The sequence below is a fragment of the Chiloscyllium punctatum genome, chromosome 9 (assembly GCF_047496795.1).
Source record: "Chiloscyllium punctatum isolate Juve2018m chromosome 9, sChiPun1.3, whole genome shotgun sequence".
NCBI classification, from domain to species: Eukaryota; Metazoa; Chordata; class Chondrichthyes; order Orectolobiformes; family Hemiscylliidae; genus Chiloscyllium; species Chiloscyllium punctatum.
The window spans coordinates 3,992,022-4,013,710 of NC_092747.1; the positions used below are offsets into that span (position 1 = coordinate 3,992,022).

A 21,689-nucleotide genomic window follows, 5' to 3' on the forward strand; every position below is an offset into this window, starting at 1 on the left:
CCGGAGGAAACCCATGCAGACACTGAGAGACTGTGCAAACTTCACACAGACAGTCACCCGAGACTGGAATTCAGTCCAGGTCTCTGGCGTTGTGAGGGAGTAGTGCTAACCACTGAGCCGCCATGCATCAAATCCTGCAACTTGCCAGGACCAACAACACAGCACTGATAACGCAGGCATCAATACCTGCAGCAGCTTGTAGAACACTTATTAGCAACCTGGGCTATTGGAACGTCACTTCCAGATTGCTGCCTTCACTTCAATCCAGAGAGGACAGCTGTGTCAGTATTCCACATGCAACACTACCACTGCGAAATAAGTCATGTTTCCTTCTGTGGAAAGCAATCTGATGTCATCCTCAGTAGGACTCTCACCTATTGTCCTCAGCTCATGAATGTTGACCAAAAACTTAATAAAAGTGCGAACCTGAAATAGGAGTAATAGTAAATGGGAATTATTCTAGTATTATAACATGTTTTCCTAAGGAAATATCAGCCAAGTGGCTACACTGAAGTGCACACTATATGTAGGCAAAAGTAATTAGCTACGGTGCTATGGGTCTCCCTGAAGATGAGGCTTCATGTAAATGCAAGTTCCTTTTTATTCCATAACTTAAATGGAGAATTATAGATCAGATCACAGTAAACATCAAAATCAATCGTGCAATATTACCAACAGTACTTGATTTATACTCTAGGTTCACCACAGTTCCACAGCAGCAAAAATCATTGTTATTGACCCACGCACTGGAAACAAGAAAGGTAACAACAGCTTTATTGACCCTGCAAAACCCTCTTACTATCTTCTGGGGGCTAGTGCCCAAATGAGAAGAGCTGTCTTACAGACGAGTCAAGCAACAGTCTCACATAATCATAATAATGGAATCATATCTGACAGACAAGGGCCCAGATACCACCATCCCTGGATATGTTCTGTCCCTCCAGTAGGACATTCCCAGCAGAGGTGGCAGCACAGTGGGATACAGTCTGGAGGGAGTTGCCCCGTGAGTCCTCAACATTGACTCTAGACCCATAAAGTCTCTCAGCTTCAAGGTTAAACATGGCCAAGGAAACCTCCTGCTGGTTACCACATTCTGTCCTCCCTCAGCTAATGAATCAGTCTCCTCCATATTGAACAACACTTGGAGCAAGCACTGAGGGTGGAAGAATGTACTCTGGGTGGGGATTTTCAATACTGGATTAGTGGTGCTGGAAGAGCACAGCAGTTCAGGCAGCATCCAACGAGCAGCGAAATCGACGTTTCGGGCAAAAGCCCTTCATCAGGAATAAAGGGCTTTTGCCCGAAACATCGATTTCGCTGCTCGTTGGATGCTGCCTGAACTGCTGTGCTCTTCCAGCACCACTAATCCAGTATTTGGTTTTCAGCATCTGCAGTCATTGTTTTTACCTTGGGGATTTTCAATATCCCACCACCAAGAGTGGCTCAACAGTAGTACTAGTGATTGAGCTAGTTAGTTCCTGAAGGACACCAGATGGAGTCCAATCTGAATAAATGTGTGGTATTGCATTTTGGTACAACAAACAAGGGTAGGACTTATACAATTAATGGTTGGGCCCTGGATAGTTTGGTAGAACAGAGGGACTAAGGGTTCTGGTACATAATTCTTTTAAGTTTGCTTCACATACAGACAGATTGGTTAAAAAGGTGTTTAGCGTGCTTGCCTTCATTGCTCAGTCCTTTGGGTATTGGAGTTCAGAAGTCATGTTGAGGTTGTACATTGGTGAGGCCTCTTCAGGTAGGGCTGAAGATGAGGTGTCAACCTGGTGAAGCTACAAAACAGGGCAACTTGCATGCCAAACAGCATAAGCAGCAAGTGATAGGTCCAAGCAATCCTTTAGATCAGATCTAAGTTCTGCAGACCTGCCATATCCAGTTGTGAATGGTGGTGGACAATTAAACAACTCACTCCTCAATAATGGAAGAGTCCAACATGTAAGTGCAAGAGATAAGGCTGAAGCGTTCACAACAATCTACACCCAGAAGTGCCAAGTGGATTTTCCATCTCAGTGACCCCCAGAATTACAAATACCAGTTTTCAGCCAATTGAATTCACTCCATGCGGTATCAATAAATGGCTGGAGGCACTGAATACTGTAAAGGCTATGGGACCTGAAAACATTCTGGCAATGGTGCCCAAAGACTGTCTGCTCCTTAGCCAAGCTATTCCAGTATAGTTACAACACTGGCAGCTACCTGGTTATGTGGAAGGTTGTCCAAGTATTTCCTGTACATAAAACACAACACAATTCCAACCCAGCCAATTACAACCCCATCAGTCTACTCTCGATTATAGTAAAGTGATGGAAGGGGTCATTAACAGTGCTATCAAGCAGCACCTGCTCAGCAATAACCTGCTCAGTGACCCCCAGTTTGGGTTCTAAAAGGACCATTCACCTCCTGACCTCATCACAGCCTTGGTTCAAACATGGACAAAAGAGCTAAATTCCAGAGGGGAGTGGAGAATGACTGCCCTTGACATCAAGGCTGCATTTCGCTGAGTGTGGCATCAATGTGCTCAAGCAAAACTGGAATCAATGGGAATTTTTGTAAGGGGGGGGGGAGGTTTGGGGTGGGAGGTTTGGGGTGGGGTGTGGTGGTGTGATAGTAGTATTTCAAAGGAAAATGGTTGTAGTTGTTGGAGTTGTTATTTCAGCTCCAGGGCATGTCTGCAGGAGTTCCTCAGGGTAGCGTCCTACACCCAACCATCTTCAGCTGCTTCATCAATGACCTTCCCTCCGTCATAAAGGCAGAAGTGGGGATGTTTACCAATGACTGGGCAATGTTCAGCACCATTCATGACTCCTCAGATACTAAAGCAGTCCATATTCAATAATATATTCAGGCTTGGGCTGGCAAGGGGCAAGTAACGTTTGTGCTATGCAAATGCAAAGCAATGACAATCTGCAATAAAAGACAATCTAACCACCATTCCTTGACATTGAATGGCATTGCCATTACTGAATCCCACACTACAAACATCCTGGGAATTTTCATTGACCAGAAAGTCAACTGGACTTGCCATATAAATACAGTGTCTACAAGACCAGGTCGGATGCAAGGAATACTGTGGTGAGTAACTCACTTGCAATTCTACAAATACAAATTTACCCCATAAACTGATATGTGTGCGCATGCAGGAGAGACAGCGTGAGTGTGAGCGTGTGAGTGTGTGTGTGTGGATGTGAGTGCATGTGAAAGAGTGTGTGTATGTGTGTCTAAGCTTGGTATGTGATGGGATATAAACCTGTGAGGGGATGCATGAGAGAGCTTCTGTATAAGAGAGGGTCTGCGTGAGTGTGTAAGTAACTTGGAGAGTGTGTGTGTGTGTTACGACACGGGGTAAACCCCTCTGCTAATTTAAATCCGACACACATAGGAGCTCACCTCACACCGTAATCTGTTAAATTTCAAGAGGCAAAGAACTATCCTAGAGGTCACGATTTAAACTGAAAATGAACATTTTTATTCTTTTAAGTCCAAAAGAGAACATTAAACAACTATTTATAATTCCTTTCTTGTAAACATATCTTTTACCTCCCACTCTACAATACTGGTCTGATAAAAATAAAAACTCTGATTAAGATTTACAAAAAAAAATCATGCTTCAAAACCAGCCAGCGTTAATTTTCCTCTGTATTTTCCTGGGTCATCTTTGCTTCGGTCTTCTGCTGAACAACTTTTCTTATGGACATGTACCTTTCAGACAACTGTTCAATCTTGAGTGTCCTTTGCTGCTCTCCCCCAACTGTTTAAAATGTCGTTTTATACCCCAAATCATCAGATTATTTCATTGGTTTGATGTCATCCCAAAAAGTAAAATTCAAATTTGATTGGATTCTGGTCTCTGGAGCATAATTTAAACTGATTGTCATAGAGTCATTGAGATGTACAGCATGGAAACAGACCCTTCAGTCCAACCCGTCCATGCCGACCAGATATCCCAACCCAATCTAGTCCCACCTGCCAGCACCCGGCCCATATCCCTCCAAACCCTTCCTATTCATATACCCATCCAAATGCCGTTTAAATGTTGCAATTGTACCAGCCTCCACCACTTCCTCTGGCAGCTTCCATACATGTACCACCCTCTGTGTGAAAATGTTGCCCCTTAGGTCTCTTTTATATCTATCCCCTCTCACCCTAAACCTATGCCCTCTAGTTCTGGACTCCCACACCCCAGGGAAGAGACTTTGTCTATTTACCCTATCCATGCCACTCATGATTTTATAAACCACTATAAGGTCACCTCTCAGCTTCCGACCATCCAGGGAAAACATCCCCAGCCTATTCAATCTCTCCCTATAGCTCAAATCCTCCAACCCTGGCAACATCCTTGTAAATCTTTTCTGAACCCCTTCAAATTTCACAACACCAGAATTGCACGCAATATTTCAAAAGTGGCCTAACCAATGTCCTGTACAGCCACAACATGACCTCCCAACTCCTGTACTCAATACTCTGACCAATAAAGGAAAGCATACAAAATACCTTCTTCACTATCCTATCTACCTGTGAGTCAACTTTCAAGGAGCCATGAACTTGCCGAATTTGAATTTGTTTTTGTACCACGGCAACACATCACTAACTATTTGTGTCAACTAAATGTTACATTTTTAAATTGTTCAGCATGTTCTGTGCTTTCAGTCCTTGCCAGCTTCCTGTCTCTCTTAAAGGTACAGTACACACCTACACCTTCATAACAGAGTATTTAGTGCAGTGGGGTCACCTGCAGTGTGACAAGGTCACGGTTGAGGTCATCCCCATGGGTACTGAACTTAGCTATCAGCCTCTGCTCAGCCATTTGTGTTGTTGCTTGTCCCAAAGTCCGCCTTGGAGAATGGTCACTCAAAGATCCGAGCCAAATGTCCCTGACTGCTGAAGTGTTCTCCAATTGGGAGGGAACACTCCTGCCTGGTGATCGTTGCACAGTGTCCATTCACCCAATGTCGCAGTTTCTGCTTGGTCTGGCCAATGTACCATGCTTCAGGACATCTTCACCTGCAGCATATGAAAAGGACAAAGTTGGCCAAGTCACATGAGCACCTGCCATCTACATGGTGGGTGGTGTCCCCATGTGTAATAGTGGTTTCCGGTCAACACTCTGACACATGTTGCAGCAGCTGCTGTGACAGGGTTGCACGGTGTTGTGGTCGATGTTGACTTGAAGGCTGAGCAGTTTGTTGCAAACACTGATCTGTTTGAGGTTCGGTGGTTGTCTAAAGGCAACAAGTGGAGACGTGGGGAAGGTCTTGGTGAGGTGCTCATCCTCATCGATAATGCGTTGCAGGCCGCGAAGAACATGGAACAGTTTTTCGGCTCCCAGGAAGTACTGGACAACAAGTACCGGTACCCTATTGTCTCCTGAGGAGGTCGTTAACGCTCCTTGCTGTGTCACATCTGAACTGGCGGTCAATGAGTTGAGCACCGTACCCTGTTCATATGAGGGCAACCTTGAGCACTTTCAAGGGTCCATTTAGAAGAGTATTCTGTCACACTTCTGACTTGGGCTTTGTAGATGGTGGACAGACTTCGGGCAGTCAGAAGCTGGTTACTTAATCTTAACAAGTATTCTTAATATTCACTTCGCAAAGAAGTTTCTCCTGAATTCCCTGACTGGGTTTATCATTGATTGTATTGTATCTATGGTCCTTAGTTCTTGCTCCCCTCCCACCCCCTCCCTCAGTGTCTGCAGCATTGAAATCCACTCCCAGTCTCCTACTATGAGTCACTAATCTCTCAATGAGGAATTGTTATTTGAAATAATTGGTGACCGAGACAAGAGCTGAAAATCACTGGACGGTCAACTGACTCAACACCGACATTGTTGACGAGAGTGGGGCACTGGAAAAGCACAGCAGGTTAGGGAGCATCCGAGGAGCAAGAAAATCAACGTTTCAGGCAAAAGCTCTTTCCTTGTCCTCGGATGCTGCCTGACCTGCTGTGTTTTTCCAGCACCACACTCTTGACTCTAATCTCCAGCATCTGCAGTCCTCACTTTCGCCCACTGACAGTGCTATGTCAGATTCAATCATATTACATAATGCAATTTAACCACAATGATCTCAGGTCCAGTTGAGCTTTACATCATTCACTGTCTTGTGATGCAACTTTGATGTAAAACTCAGCCCTGGCTATTCAGCACACACCCTTGAGTCAGAAAGTCATGGGTTCAAATTGCAGAGCTGAAATTTGACAAAAGAAATCCATGCAAACTCTCAGTACAACACTGAAGGAGTGCTGCACTGTTGGTACTGAGGGAATGCCACACTCTTGGAGGGTCAGTGATGTGGGAGAACCGCAATGTCAGAGGATCGGTACTAAGGAAATGCCACACTGGCAGAGGGTCAGTGCTGAGGGAGTGCCGTGTTTATAGAGGGTCAGTGCTGATGGAGTGCCGCACTGTCAGAGGGTCAGTGCTGAGGGAATGCCACACGGTCAGAGGATCAGTGCTGAGGGAGTGCCGCACTGTCAGAGGGTCAGTGCTGAGGGAGTGCCGCATTGTCAGAGGGTCAGTGCTGAGGGAGGGCCGCACTGTCGGAGGGTCAGTGCTGATGGAGTGCCGCACTATCAGAGCATCAGTGCCGAGGGAGTCTGCACAGTCAGAGGGTCAGTGCTGGGGGAGTGCCGCACTGTCGGAGGGTCAGTGCTGAGGGAATACTGCACTGTCAGCGGGTCAGTGCTGAGGGAGTGCCGCACTGTCAGAGGGTCAGTGCTGAGGGAGTGCAACATTGTCAGAGGATCAGTGCTGAGGGAGTGCCGCATTGTCGGAGGGTCAGTGCTGAGGGAGCACCGCACTGTCGGAGGGTCAGTGCTGAGGGAATGCTGCACTGTCGGAGGGTCAGTGCTGGGAGAGTGCCGCGCTGTCAGAGGGTCAGTGCTGAAGGAGTGCCGCACTGTCGGAGGGTCAGTGCTGAGGGAGTGCTGCACTGTCAGAGGGTCAGTGCTGAGGGAGTGCTGCACTGTCAGAGGGTCAGTGCTGAGGGAGTGCCACACTGTCGGAGGGTCAGGACTGAAGGAGTCAATACTGCTTTCAAATTATCATGGCCACTGACATTCTTTTGTACACTCACATTTCTTGCTGTTCTTTAATAAATGTTTCAAAGGTGACACAGCAATGTTGACATTTCGAATGAACTTACGATCAAATTCTTTCACGCTGATATATCATGAAGTTTTCTGTTTCTGTCCTAGGCATGGGCAAACCAATAATGACCTTTAGTTTTGTTTCTCTCAGTGTGACTTGGTCTTGTCCCACCGTGTGGCCCAAATAACTCAGTTTTACTTTGATTTACAAATTATTCGTAACTGATTTGTTCAAATGTTGGAAATGTTCTTCCTCCTGTTTGGATGTATACAACCAAGTCAACTAAATATACAATACAATTGCACCATCCTTTGATGACTTGGCTAATCATTGATAAATTGCTAACGTATCTATCACTCCACATGACATGACTTTATATTGATAAAGCTCAGTTTGGTATAACAAAAGCTGATAGTTCCTTGACTGTAGAGTCAACAGAACTTGTCATTATCCTTTTGACAAATCAATTTTTAAAAAAATTCACTCATGAGATGTGAGTATTGCTGACTGGGCCAGCATTTATTGCCTGTCCCTAGTTGCCCCCTTGAGAAGGTGGGGGTGAGCTGCCTTCTGGAACCGCAGCAGTCCATGTGCTGTGGGTAGACCCACAATGCTGTTAGGGAAGGAATTAAGTTCTCTCTGTTCCCATCAAATACTCCCAGAACAAGGACAAAATGGGGTTAGATGCAGAGTAAAGCTCTCTTTACACTGTCCGCATCAAACACTCCCAGGATGGGGACAGCATGGGTTAGAGACAGAGTATAACTCCCTCTATCCTGTCCTCCATCAAACACTCCAAGAGAGAGACAGCACTGGTTTAGATACAGAGTAAAGCTCTCTCCACACTGTTCCCCCCATCAAACACTCCCAGGACAGGGACAGCACAGAATTAGATACAGAGTAGAGCTCACTCTACACTGTCCCCATCAAGCACTCCCAGGACAGGAACAGCATGGGTTTAGATACAGAGTAAAGCTCACTCTATGCTTATCCATCAAATACTCCCAGGACAGGGACAACACAGAGATAGAGACAGAGTAAAACTCTCTCTACACTGTCTCCAACAAAAACTGCCAGGACAGGGACAACACGGGGTTAGAGACAGTGTAAAACTCTCTCTATACTGTCTCCAACAAAAACTCCCAGGACAGGGATAGCATGGGGTTAGATACAGACTAAAGCTTCCTCTACACTGTCCCCAACAAACACTCTAGGACAGGGGCAACATGGGATTAGATACAGAATAAACTCTCTCTACTCTTTGAAACTGAAACTAAAGGTTCCTATATTCTTTTAAACTGAAAGTAACGCTGCTTCAACACCATCCCCATCAAACACTTCCAGGATAGGTACAATGCAGGATGAGATACAGATTAAATTTCCCCAACTATTTCAAATTAAAATTAAAGCTCCCTCCTCACATCGCTTCGAACACTCCAAGGATGGTACAGCACACTGTAAGGATATACAGCATAACGGTCCCTCTACTATTTTAAACTAAAAACAAAATTCTGTCTACTCTTCTAAATTGAACCTAAAGTTCCCTCCACATTCTCCCCATCAAATGTCCCCAGGACAGGGACAGATATAGAGTAAAGCTTCCTCGACCCTGTCCCAATCAAACACTCCCAAGACAGGAATTGCATGAGGTTAGATACAGAGTAAAGCTCCCTCTCTACTGTCCCCTTCAAACACTCCCAGGACACGGACAACATGGGATTAAATACAAAATAAAGCTCCTTCAACACTGTCCCCCATTAATCACTCCCAGCAGTAAAGCTCCCTCTAGTGCTCTCACAATATATTCCTAACTTTGCAATTAATTTCTGACTTGTTTGATTCCTGATACTGAGGTATTTGCATCTCCACATGTAGAAGACATGGAAAACACAACTGATACATAAAGTCTTCTCAGTCAGTCGCCAAGGGTCCTCTGTGCATCCCAGTCACTAGCGTTCATTAATCTCCTGGAATACATATTACACCTTTACCACAGTATAACATTACAGAACTTCATTTTGCAGCAAAGTTTGGAGAACACTATGGCATTGGAAGGGAAAATTAGGCAGACATGGGTGAGAGCATGGAATGATTTGAAAACAAGGCTGACATTTTAAAAATTAATTCAGTGAAACACTGGGAGCCAATTAGGTCAATGAGCACAGGCAGTGAACGGGAACAATTTTGGGGCTGTGGGACTTGAATTCGACGGGAAACAGATTAGAATGAGCTTCAGAATATCACAATGACTGAGAGGTCCCTCACCAACTTGTAAGCAGGCAATTTTCTGTCAATGGCTTATGGCAAAACTGCACAATATAAATGCTGACCACTTGCTGCGTGTCATTTGAAACTCACTGAGCCAACAACACAAGATAAAATTAACCTCCTGAACTTTAGTCCTGTTCTGGGATTGGATAAGCAGCTGGTTAAAGCTGCAATTTTCTTCACCAGACTAATTTTAAAGCATCTACTAAAGTCTGTAGATATTGCCAGCAGATACTGTCTGTCCTCAGGTTTACAGTTTCTTATCCTTACTTTGACATCCTTCCGTGACCCTGTCCTCTCCCAATCTCCACCTTCTGGATCTCTACTTTCCTTTAATTCTGGCTTCTTGAACCTCCCCAGATTTTAATAATTCCTCCATGGACAGACATGAGTTCAAACTGGCTCTGAAGCTTTGGAATGTTCTCACAATTACAGCACAAGAACAAGCCCTTTGGCCCCACATGTCTGTACTAACGTTGGTGCCATCCTAAACTAATCCCATGGATTATGCTATCCTTCCATTCCCTGCCTATTCATGTGTCTGTCTAAAAGCCTTTTAAACATTGCTATTGTATCTGTTTCCACCACCTCCACTGGCAGTATGTTCCAGGCATCTACCACCCTCTTTGTAAAAAAAATCTTGCCTTGCACATCTCCTTATCCCACCTCACCTTAAACCAATACCTCTTAGTATTTGATGCTTCCATCCATGAAGTGGGAAACAGGATCAAAATCCAGGTTCAAAACTGTATCAGTGACTGAGACAATTATCTCTTGACAAAGTGACACTCACAGCCCTCCCATGGAATGACTGACATAGAATCACAGAATCCCTCCAGTTTGGAAGCAGGCCATTCAACCCATCAAGTCCACACTGATCCTCTGAAGAACATCCCACTCAGACCCACACACCACCCCAACCTATCCCTGCCACCTGCATTTCCCAAGGCTAACCCACCTAAACTTGCACATAATTGGACATGTTCTAAGTATAAGGCAGAAGAAAACAAACCAATACATGGTAAGGACAAGCCAGGGAACTATAGACCAGTGAGGCCTGACCTCGGTGGTGGGCACGTTGTTGGAGGAAATCCTGAGGGACAGGATGTACATGTATTTGGAAAGGCAAGGACTGATTAGGGATAATCAACATGGCTTTGTGCATGGGAAATCATGTCTCGCAAACTTGGTTGAGTTTTTTGAAGATGTAACAAAAGGGATTCATGAGGGCAGAGCGATAGATGTGATCTATATGGACTTCAGTAAGGCATTCGACAAGGTTCCCCATGGGAGACTGGTTAGCAAGGTTAGATCTCACAGAATACAGGGAGAACTAGCCATTTGGATACAGAACTGGCTCAAAGGTAGAAGACAGAGGGTGGTGGTGGAGGGTTGTTTTTCAGACTGGAGGCCTGTGACCAGTGGAGTGCCACAAGGATCGGTGCTGGTTCCTCTACGTTTCGTCATTTATATAAATGATTTGGATGTGAATATAAGAGGTCTAATTATTAAGTTTGCAGATCACACTAAAATTGGATGTGTACTGGACAGCGAAAAAGATTACCTCCAATTACAACAGGATCTTGATCAGATGGGCCAATGGGCTGAGAAGTGGCAGATGGAGTTTAATTTAGATAAATGCGAGCAGCTGCATTTTGGGAAAGCAAATCTTAGCAGGACTTATACACTTAATGGTAAGGTCCTAGGGAGTGTTGCTGAACAAAGAGACCTTAGAGTGCAGGTTCATAGCTCCTTGAAAGTGGAGTCACAGGTAGATAGGATAGTGAAGAAGGCGTTTGGTATGCTTTCCTTTATTGGTCAGAGTTTTGAGTACAGGGGTTGGGAGGTCATATTGCGGCTATACAGGACATTGGTTAGGCCACTGTTGGAATATTGCGTGCAATTCTGCTCTCCTCCCATCGGAAAGATATGAAACTTGAAAGGGTTCAGAAAAGATTTACAAGGATGTTGCCAGGGTTGAAGGATTTGAGCTATAGGGAGAGGCTCAACAGCCTGGGGCTGTTTTCCCTGGAGCATCGGAGGTTGAGGGGTGACCTTATAGAGGTTTACAAAATTATGAGGGGCATGGATAGGATAAATAGACAAAGTCTTTTCCCTGGGGTGGGGGAGTCCAGAACTAGAGGGCATAGGTTTAGGGTGAGAGGGGAAAGATATAAAAGAGACCGAAGAGGCAACTTTTTCACACAGAGGGTGATACGTATATGGAATGAGCTGCCAGAGGATGTGGTGAAGGCTGGTATAATTGCAACATTTAAGAGGCATTTGGATGGGTATATGAATAGGAAGGGTTTGGAGGGATATGGGCCGGGTGCTGGCAGGTGGGACTAGATTGGGTTGGGATATCTGGTCGGCGTGGACGGGTTGGACCGAAGGGTCTGTTTCAGTGCTGTACATCTCTATGACTCTAAGTCATGTGGCTCCAATATGAAAACGGAAGTGGTTTCAATAAGATATAAACACACAGTTCAAAAATTCTGTTAGAGTTCCAACATCAGCACGGTAAACTCTTCAACTCAGTTCAGCTGCAGTCAAACCACCAATGACAATCAAAACCTTCAGCAATCGCCAGACTGGTGAGAATTTAGATTTCTCTTTCTTAGATAAAAATTTTCAAAAAATGCAGGCAGTAAAATAGAATAACATTCATAAATTAACATCAGAGTAATGCCTCTGTTACTGCTGCGCTGTTAAAAATGTTCAAATTAGGAAGTGTTTTGACAGCACAGAGGGAGAAACTTTCTCCACACAGAGATCTGGAATGTATTGCCTAAAGGGGCAGTGGAAGAAAATCCAATAGGAACTTGCAGAAGGGAACTGGAAATTGTTTGAAATTGTTATCACATGTTAATGTAACAGCTCTATTAACATTTTAAAGGGAAATAATTGCAGGATTGTGGGGAAAGAAGAAGGAGTGGAAATAATTAGAAAGCTCTCTCAAAGTAACATAGGCTTGATGGTCCAAATGGCCTCCTTCTTAATGTAGCAGAGGGATTCATTCAGCCTATTAAGTCTGCTCTGGATCTCCAGATGAGCATTCAGTTGGTCTCATTCTGTCTTCTTCCTTATCACATTTAAAAATTCCCTTTTCAAAGGCTACTATTGAGTTTGTTATGCACTGCTGTAAACAGCCAGTCATTTTATGAAGATATTTTTGGTAGCACAGAACTTTAACCTCACTGAAAGCAGAGATGTTGCTGAAGCTTTCTGCCTTTCACTCATAGGAACAGGAGTAGGCCATTCGGCCCCTCAAGCTTACTCTGCTATTCAATAGGATTTTGGCTGATCTGACATTCCTCATGTCCACTTCCTTACATTTTCCCTACAATCCTTGATTCCCTTGACTGATCAAGAATCTATCGATCTCAGTCTTAAATTTACACAAGGACTCTGCCCCCACAGCTCATTGTGGCAAGGAGTACAAAGACTCTCAACCATCTGAGAGAAGAAACTCCCCCTCATCTCAGTCTGAAATTGGTGCCCCTTTATTCTGAGACTGTGCCCTCTGGTCTTAGACCCTCTCATGAGGGGAAACATCCTCTCAGCATTGACCCCGTCAAGCCCCTTAAGAATCCTGGATGTTTCAATGAGATCCCCTCTCATTCTTCTAAAGTCCAGGGAGTAGAGTCCTGATCTTCACTCATACGACCATCCCTCCACACCAGGGATCATCCTTGTGAAAACCAAAAGAACTGCGGCTGCTGTAAATCAGAAACAAAAACAAAAATTGCTGGAAAAGCTCAGAGGTCAGGCAACATCTCGGAAGAGAAAGCAGAGTTAACGTTTTAGATTGAGCAACTCTTCCTCAGAATCTAAGTGATCAATCAAGCTCATCACATGACTCATTTATGCTTGCATATGACCTTCATTCAGGCCCGCTGTGGTAGTGTCCCTACCCCGGACTGGGAGGGCCTGGTTCAAGTCCCCTCTGCCCCAGAGGTGTGGAATAACATCTCTGAACAGGTTGATTTGAAAGATATTTAAAATTTTTAAAAATTCAACATCCATTCATATGCAGGCGCCCATTCTCTGAAAGGAAAAGCAAAATCTTTTGAAACTTGCACTTTTTCTGACTTACCAAAACCTCAGGGAATCTATTACTTAATGCTTTCTGCATGGCAACTAATCAAGGTTTATTGGCAATTTCAATCAATACCCTCATCATCTGTAGTAAATATTGTTTGAATATTCCTATTTGATTTAATATTCATGAATTTATATTGACGGATGCAAAATGAAAAGCTTTGACAACACGTTTCTCAATTCAGCAACATTCAAGTTCTGCAGTCCCAAGAGTCAGTGCACCACTCCCTCAACACTGACCCTCTGACAGTGCAGCACTCACTCAGCACTGACCCCCCGACAGTGCGGCACTCCTTCAGTACTAACCTTCCAATAGTGCGGCACGCCCTCAGCACTGACCCTCCGACACTGCGACGCTCCCTCAGCACTGCCCCTCTGACTGTGCAGCAGTCCCTCAGCACTGACCCTCCGACAGTGTAGCGCTCCCTCAGCACTGATCCTTTGACAGTGCGGCGCTCACTCAGCACTGACCCTCCAACACTGCGATGCTCCCTCAGCACTGACCTTCTGACAGTGCGGCACTCCCTCGGCACTGACCCTCCGTCAGTGCAGCGCTCCCTCGGCACTGACCCTCCGACAGTGCGGCAGTACCTCGGTATTGGCCCTCCGACAGTGTGGCGCCCCCTCAGCACTGACCTTCCGACAGTGCGGCGCTCCCTCAGCACTAATAGTCCAAGAGAAGTAGAGGAAAATATTGCGAGGATGATTCAGGAGAAGAGTGAAAGTAGCAGGGTGGTTGTTATGGGGGACTTTAACTTCCCAGATATTGACTGGGAAAGCTATAGCTCGATTTCGTTAGATGGGTCGGTGTTTGTCCAATGTGTGCAGGAGGGTTTCCTGACACAATATGTAGACAGGCCAACAAGAGGTGAGGCTATACTGGATTTGGTTCTAGGTAATGAACCAGGCCAGGTGTTAGACTTGGAGGTAGGTGAGCACTTCGGGGGCAGTGACCACAACTCGGTGACTTTTACTCTAGTGATGGAGAGGGATAAGTGTGCACTGCAGGGCAACAGTTATAGCTGGGGGCAGGGAAATTATGATGCGGTGAGGCATGACTTAGGATGCGTGGATTGGAAAAATAGGCTTCAAGGGAAGAACACAAATGATATGTGGAGCTTGTTCAAGGAACAGCTAATGGGTGTCCTTGATAAGTATGTACCAGTCAGGCAGGGAGTAAAGGGTCTTGTGAGGGAGCCGTGGTTTAACAAGGAATTGGAATCCCTTGTGAAAGGGAAGAGGGCGGTCTATGTAAAGATGAGGCGTGAAGGTTCAGTTGGGGTGATTGAGAGTTATAAGGTAGCCAGGAAGGATCTAAAGAGAGAGCTAAGAGCAGCGAGAAGGGTCATGAAAAGTCCTTAGTTGGTAGGATTAGGGAAAACCCAAAGGCTTTCTATAGGTATGTCAGGAATAAAAGGATGACTAGGGTAGGTATCGGTCCAGCCAAGGATAGTAGTGGGAAGTTGTGTGTGGAGGCGGAGGAGATTGGTGAGACACTAAATCAATACTTTTCGTCAGTATTCACTCAGGAACAGGACATTGTTGCCGATGTGAATACTGAGTCACAATTAATTAGAATGGACGGCTTTGAGGTATGTAGGGAAGCGGTGTTGGAAATTTTGGAAATGATGAAAATAGATAAATCCCCTGGGCCTGATGGCATTAATCCTAGGATCCTCTGGGAAGCTAGGGAGGAGATAGCGGAGCCATTGGCCTTGATTTTTATGTCGTCGTTGTCTACGGGAATAGTGCCAGAAGACTGGAGGATAGCGAATGTGGTCCCCTTGTTCAAGAAGGGGAGCAGGGATAGCCCGAGTAACTATAGGCCAGTCAGTCTCACTACTGTTGTGGGCAAAGTCTTAGAGAGAATTGTAAGGGATAGGATTTATGAACATCTGGATAGGAATAATGTGATCAAGGATAGTCAGCATGGTTTTGTGAAGGGCAGGTCGTGCCTCACAAACCTTATTGAATTCTTTGAGAAGGTGACCAAGGAAGTGGACGAGGATAAAGCAGTAGATGTGGTGTAGATGGATTTTAGCAAGGCATTCGATAAGGTACCCCATGGCAGGCTAATGCAAAAGCTACGGGGGTATGGCATTGAGGGTGCATTAGAGGTTTGGTTTAGGAATTAGCTGGCTGGAAGGAGACAGAGGGTAGTAGTTGATGGTATAGGTTCATCTTGGAGCGCAGTTACTAGCGGTGTTCCACAAGGATCTGTTTTGGGACCATTGCTGTTTGTCAGTTTTATAAATGACCTGGAGGAGGGGCTTGAAGGCTGGGTGAGCAAGTTTGCGGATGACATGAAAGTCGGTGGAGTTGTGGACAGCGAATAAGGATGTGGCAGGTTACAGCGGGATATAGATAAGTTGCAGAGCTGGGCAGTAAGGTGGCAAATGGAATTCAATGTAGCTAAGTGTGAAGTTATTCACTTTGGTAGGAGTAACAAGAAGATGGATTACTGGGCTAATGGTAGACTACTTGGTAGTGTGGATAAGCAGAGGGATCTTGGTGTCCATGTACACAGATCTCTGAAAGTTGCCACCCAGGTAAATAGTGCTGTGAAGGCGGCATATGGTGTACTGGGCTTTATTGGTAGAGGAATTGAGTTCCAGAGTCCTGAGGTCATGTTGCAGTTGTATAAAACTCTGGTGCGGCCTCATCTGGAGTATTGTGTGCAGTTTTGGTCGCCATACTATAGGAAGGATGTGGAGGCACTGGAACGAGTGCAGAGGAGGTTTACCAGGATGTTGCCTGGCATGGTAGGAAGATCGTATGAGGAAAGGCTGAGGCACTTGGGGCTTTTCTCATTGGAGAAAAGAAGGTTTAGGGGAGATTTGATAGAGGTGTACAAGATGATTAGGGGTTTTGATAGGGTTGACAGTGAGAACCTTTTTCCGCTAATGAAGTCAGCTGTTACTAGGGGACACAGCTTTAAATTAAGGGGTGGTAGGTATAGGACAGATGTTAGGGGGTAGATTTTTTACTCAGCGGGTTGTGAGTTCATGGAATGCCCTGCCAGTAGCAGTGGTGGACTCTCCCTCTTTATGGTCATTTAAGCGGGCATTGGATAGGCATATGGAGGATAGTGGGCTAGTGTAGGTTAGGTAGGCTTCGGTTGGCACAACATCGAGGGCCGAAGGGCCTGTACTGCGCTGTATTTTTCTATGTTCTGTGTTCTATGATCCTCTGACAGTGCGGCCCTCCCTCAGCACTGACCCTCCGACAGTGCGGCGCTCACTCAGCACTGACCCTCTGACAGTGCGGCACTCCATCAGCACTGACCCTCCAACAGTGCAGCACCGCCTCAGCACTGACCCTACGACAGTGCGGCCCTCCCTCAGCACTGACCATCCGACAGTGCGGCCCTCCCTCAGCACTGACCCTCCGACAGTGCAGCACCCCCTCAGCACTGACCCTACGACAGTGCGGCACTCCCTCAGCACTGATCCTCCGACAGTGCAGCACCCCCTCAGCACTGACCCTCTGACAGTGCAGCACCCCCTCAGCACTGACCCTCTGACAGTGCAGCACTCCCTCAGCAGTGACCCGCCGACTGTGCGGCACTTCTCAGCACTGACCCACTAACAATGTGGCACTCCCTCAGCACTGACCCTCCAACACTGCCCACTCCCTCAGCACTGACGCTCCGACAGTGTGGCACTCCCTCAGCACTGACCCTCCAACAGTGCAGCACTCCCTCAGCACTAACCCTCTGACAGTGCGACACTCCCTCTTCACTGACCCTCCGACAGTGCATTGCTCCCACAGCACTGACCATCCGACAGTGCGGCACTCCCTCAGCACTGACCCTCTGACAATGTGGCACTCCCTCAGCATTGACTCTCCAACAGTGCAGCACTCCCTCAGCACTGACCCTCTGACAGAGCGGCGCTCCCTCAGCACTGACCCTCTGACAGTGTGGCACTCCCTCAGTACTGACCATCCGACAGTGCGGAGCTCCCTCAGCACTGACCCTCCGACAGTGCAGCACTCCCTCAGTACTGACCCTCCTACAGTGCGGCACTCCCTCAGCACTGACCATCCGAGAGTGCAGCGCTCCCTCAGCACTGACCCTCTGACAGTGTGGCACTCCCGCAGTACTGACCCTCCGAAAGTTCACCCTCCCTCAGCACTGACCCTCCGATAGTACGGCACTCCCTCAGCACTGACCCTCTGACAGTGCAGCACTCCCTCAGCACTGACCCTCCAACAGTGCGGCACTTCACAGCACTGACCCTCTGACAATGTGGCACTCCCTCAGCACTGACCCTCTGACAGTGTGACACTCCCTCAGCACTGACCCTCTGACAATGTGGCACTCCCTCAGCACTGACCCTCTAACAGTGCGGCACTCCCTCAGCACTGACCCTCCAACAGTGCGGCACTTCACAGCACTGACCCTCTGACAATGTGGCACTCCTTCAGCACTGACCCTCCGTCAGTGCAAAACTCCCTCAGCACTGACCCTCCGACGGTGCAACACTCCCTCAGCACTGACCCTCTGACAGTGCAACACTCCCTCAGCACTGACCCTCTGACAGTGCAACACTCCCTCAGCACTGACCCTCTGACAGTGCAGCACTCCCTCAGCACTTACCCTTTGACAATGTGGGACTCCCTCAGCACTGACCCTCCGACAGTGCAGCACTGCCTCAGCACTGACCCTCTGACAGTACAGCACTCCCTCAGCACTGCCCTCTAACAGTGCGGCACTCCCTCAGCACTGACCCTCCGACAGTGCGGCACTCCCTCAGCACTGACCCGCCGACAGTGCAGTGCTCCCTCAGAACTGACCCTCCAACAGTGCAGCACTCCGTCAGCCCTCACCCTCCGACAGTGCAGCACTCCCACAGCACTGACCCTCCAACACTGCAGTACTCCCTCATCACTGACCCTCCGACAGTGCGGCACTCCCTCAACACAGACCCTCCGACAGTGCGGCGCTCCCTCATCACTGACCCTCCGACAGTGCGGCGCTCCCTCATCACTGACCCTGCGACAGTGCAGTGCTCCCTCAGCATTGACCCTCTGACAGTGCGGCGCTCCCTCATCACTGACCCTGCGACAGTGCGGCGCTCCCTCAGCACTGACCCTCCGACAGTGCAGTGCTCCCTCAGCATTGACCCTCTGACAGTGCGGCACGTCTCAGTACTGACCCTCTGACAGAGCGGCGCTCCCTCAGCACTGACCCTCTGACAGTGTGGCATTCCCTCAGTACTGACCATCGGACAGTGCGGAGCTCCCTCAGCACTGACCCTCCGACAGTGCAGCACTCCCTCAGTACTGACCCTCCTACAGTGCGGCACTCCCTCAGCACTGACCATCCGAGACTGCAGCGCTCCCTCAGCACTGACCCTCCGACAGTATGGCACTCCCTCAGTACTGACCATCCGACAGTGCAGAGCTCCCTCAGCACTGACCCTCCGACAGTGCAGCACTCCCTCAGTACTGACCCTCCTACAGTGCGGCACTCCCTCAGCACTGACCCTCTGACAGTGCAGCACTCCCTCAGCACTGACCCTCTGAGAGTGTGACACTCCCTCAGCACTGACCCTCTGACAATGTGACACTCCCTCAGCACTGACCCTCCAACAGCGCGGCACTCAGGGTCAGTGCGGCACTCCCTCAGCACTGACCCTCCGACAGTGCGGCGCTCCCTCATCACTGACCCTCCGACAGTGCGGCGCTCCCTCATCACTGACCCTGCGACAGTGCAGTGCTCCCTCAGCATTGACCCTCCGACAGTGCAGTGCTCCCTCAGCATTGACCCTCTGACAGTGCGGCACGTCTCAGCACTGACCCTCTGACAGAGCGGCGCTCCCTCAGCACTGACCCTCTGACAGTGTGGCATTCCCTCAGTACTGACCATCGGACAGTGCGGAGCTCCCTCAGCACTGACCCTCCGACAGTGCAGCACTCCCTCAGTACTGACCCTCCTACAGTGCGGCACTCCCTCAGCACTGACCATCCGAGACTGCAGCGCTCCCTCAGCACTGACCCTCTGAGAGTGTGACACTCCCTCAGCACTGACCCTCTGACAATGTGACACTCCCTCAGCACTGACTCTCCAACAGCGCGGCACTCAGGGTCAGTGCGGCACTCCCTCAGCACTGACCCTCCGACAGTGCGGCGCTCCCTCATCACTGACCCTCCGACAGTGCGGCGCTCCCTCATCACTGACCCTGCGACAGTGCAGTGCTCCCTCAGCATTGACCCTCCGACAGTGCAGTGCTCCCTCAGCATTGACCCTCTGACAGTGCGGCACGTCTCAGCACTGACCCTCTGACAGAGCGGCGCTCCCTCAGCACTGACCCTCTGACAGTGTGGCATTCCCTCAGTACTGACCATCGGACAGTGCGGAGCTCCCTCAGCACTGACCCTCCGACAGTGCAGCACTCCCTCAGTACTGACCCTCCTACAGTGCGGCACTCCCTCAGCACTGACCATCCGAGACTGCAGCGCTCCCTCAGCACTGACCCTCTGAGAGTGTGACACTCCCTCAGCACTGACCCTCTGACAATGTGACACTCCCTCAGCACTGACTCTCCAACAGCGCGGCACTCAGGGTCAGTGCGGCACTCCCTCAGCACTGACCCTCCGACAGTGCGGCGCTCCCTCATCACTGACCCTCCGACAGTGCGGCACTCCCTCAACACTGACCCTCCGACAGTGCGGCGCTCCCTCATCACTGACCCTCTGACAGTACGGCGCACCCTCATCACTGACCCTCTGACAGTGCGGCGCTCCCTGATCACTGACCCTCCAACAGTGCAATACTCCCTCAGCACTGACCCTCTGACAGTGCGGTACTCCCTCAGCACTGACCCGCCGACAGTGCAGTGCTCCCTCAGAACTGACCCTCCAACAGTGCAGCACTCCGTCAGCCCTCACCCTCCGACAGTGCAGCACTCCCTCAGCACTGACCCTCCAACACTGCAGTACTCCCTCAGCACTGACCCTCCAACAGTGCGGCGCTCCCTCATCACTGACCCTCCGACAGTGCGGCACTCCCTCAACACTGACCCTCCGACAGTGCGGCGCTCCCTCATCACTGACCCTCCGACAGTGCGGCGCTCCCTCATCACTGACCCTGCGACAGTGCAGTGCTCCCTCAGCATTGACCCTCTGACAGTGCGGCGCTCCCTCATCACTGACCCTGCGACAGTGCGGCGCTCCCTCAGCACTGACCCTCCGACAGTGCAGTGCTCCCTCAGCATTGACCCTCTGACAGTGCGGCACGTCTCAGCACTGACCCTCTGACAGAGCGGCGCTCCCTCAGCACTGACCCTCTGACAGTGTGGCATTCCCTCAGTACTGACCATCGGACAGTGCGGAGCTCCCTCAGCACTGACCCTCCGACAGTGCAGCACTCCCTCAGTACTGACCCTCCTACAGTGCGGAGCTCCCTCAGCACTGACCCTCCGACAGTGCAGCACTCCCTCAGTACTGACCCTCCTACAGTGCAGCACTCCCTCAGCACTGACTTTCTAACAGTGCAGCACTCCCTCAGTACTGACCCTCCTACAGTGCGGCACTCCCTCAGCACTGACCCTCTGACAGTGCAGCACTCCCTCAGCACTGACCCTCTGAGAGTGTGACACTCCCTCAGCACTGACCCTCTGACAATGTGACACTCCCTCAGCACTGACCCTCTGACAATGTGGCACTCCCTCAGCAATGACCCTCTAACAGTGCGGCACTCCCTCAGCACTGACCCTCCGACAGTGCGGCGCTCCCTCATCACTGACCCTGCGACAGTGCAGTGCTCCCTCAGCATTGACCCTCTGACAGTGCGGCGCTCCCTCATCACTGACCCTGCGACAGTGCGGCGCTCCCTCAGCACTGACCCTCTGACAGTGTGGCATTCCCTCAGTACTGACCATCGGACAGTGCGGAGCTCCCTCAGCACTGACCCTCCGACAGTGCAGCACTCCCTCAGTACTGACCCTCCTACAGTGCGGCACTCCCTCAGCACTGACCATCCGAGACTGCAGCGCTCCCTCAGCACTGACCCTCTGAGAGTGTGACACTCCCTCAGCACTGACCCTCTGACAATGTGACACTCCCTCAGCACTGACTCTCCAACAGCGCGGCACTCAGGGTCAGTGCGGCACTCCCTCAGCACTGACCCTCCGACAGTGCGGCGCTCCCTCATCACTGACCCTCCGACAGTGCGGCACTCCCTCAACACTGACCCTCCGACAGTGCGGCG

At 49.0% G+C, this 21,689-nt stretch overlaps 1 protein-coding gene across 3 annotated transcripts in view; it reads left to right on the forward strand.

Moving 5' to 3' along the window:
- The first annotated feature begins 11,863 nt into the window (after nucleotides 1-11,863).
- The window catches only part of LOC140480977 (interleukin-1 receptor type 2-like), a 52,388-nt gene continuing 42,562 nt past the window's right edge, over nucleotides 11,864-21,689 (forward strand). For 2 of the 3 annotated variants that reach the window (XM_072576584.1, XM_072576586.1), the window contains exon 1: nucleotides 11,871-11,967. In XM_072576584.1, coding sequence (XP_072432685.1) covers nucleotides 11,934-11,967 — 34 coding nt within the window. In that variant the 5' untranslated portion in view covers nucleotides 11,871-11,933. Of the gene's footprint in view, nucleotides 11,968-21,689 lie in introns of all 3 variants that reach the window. The other variant, XM_072576585.1, reaches the window with a different exon arrangement.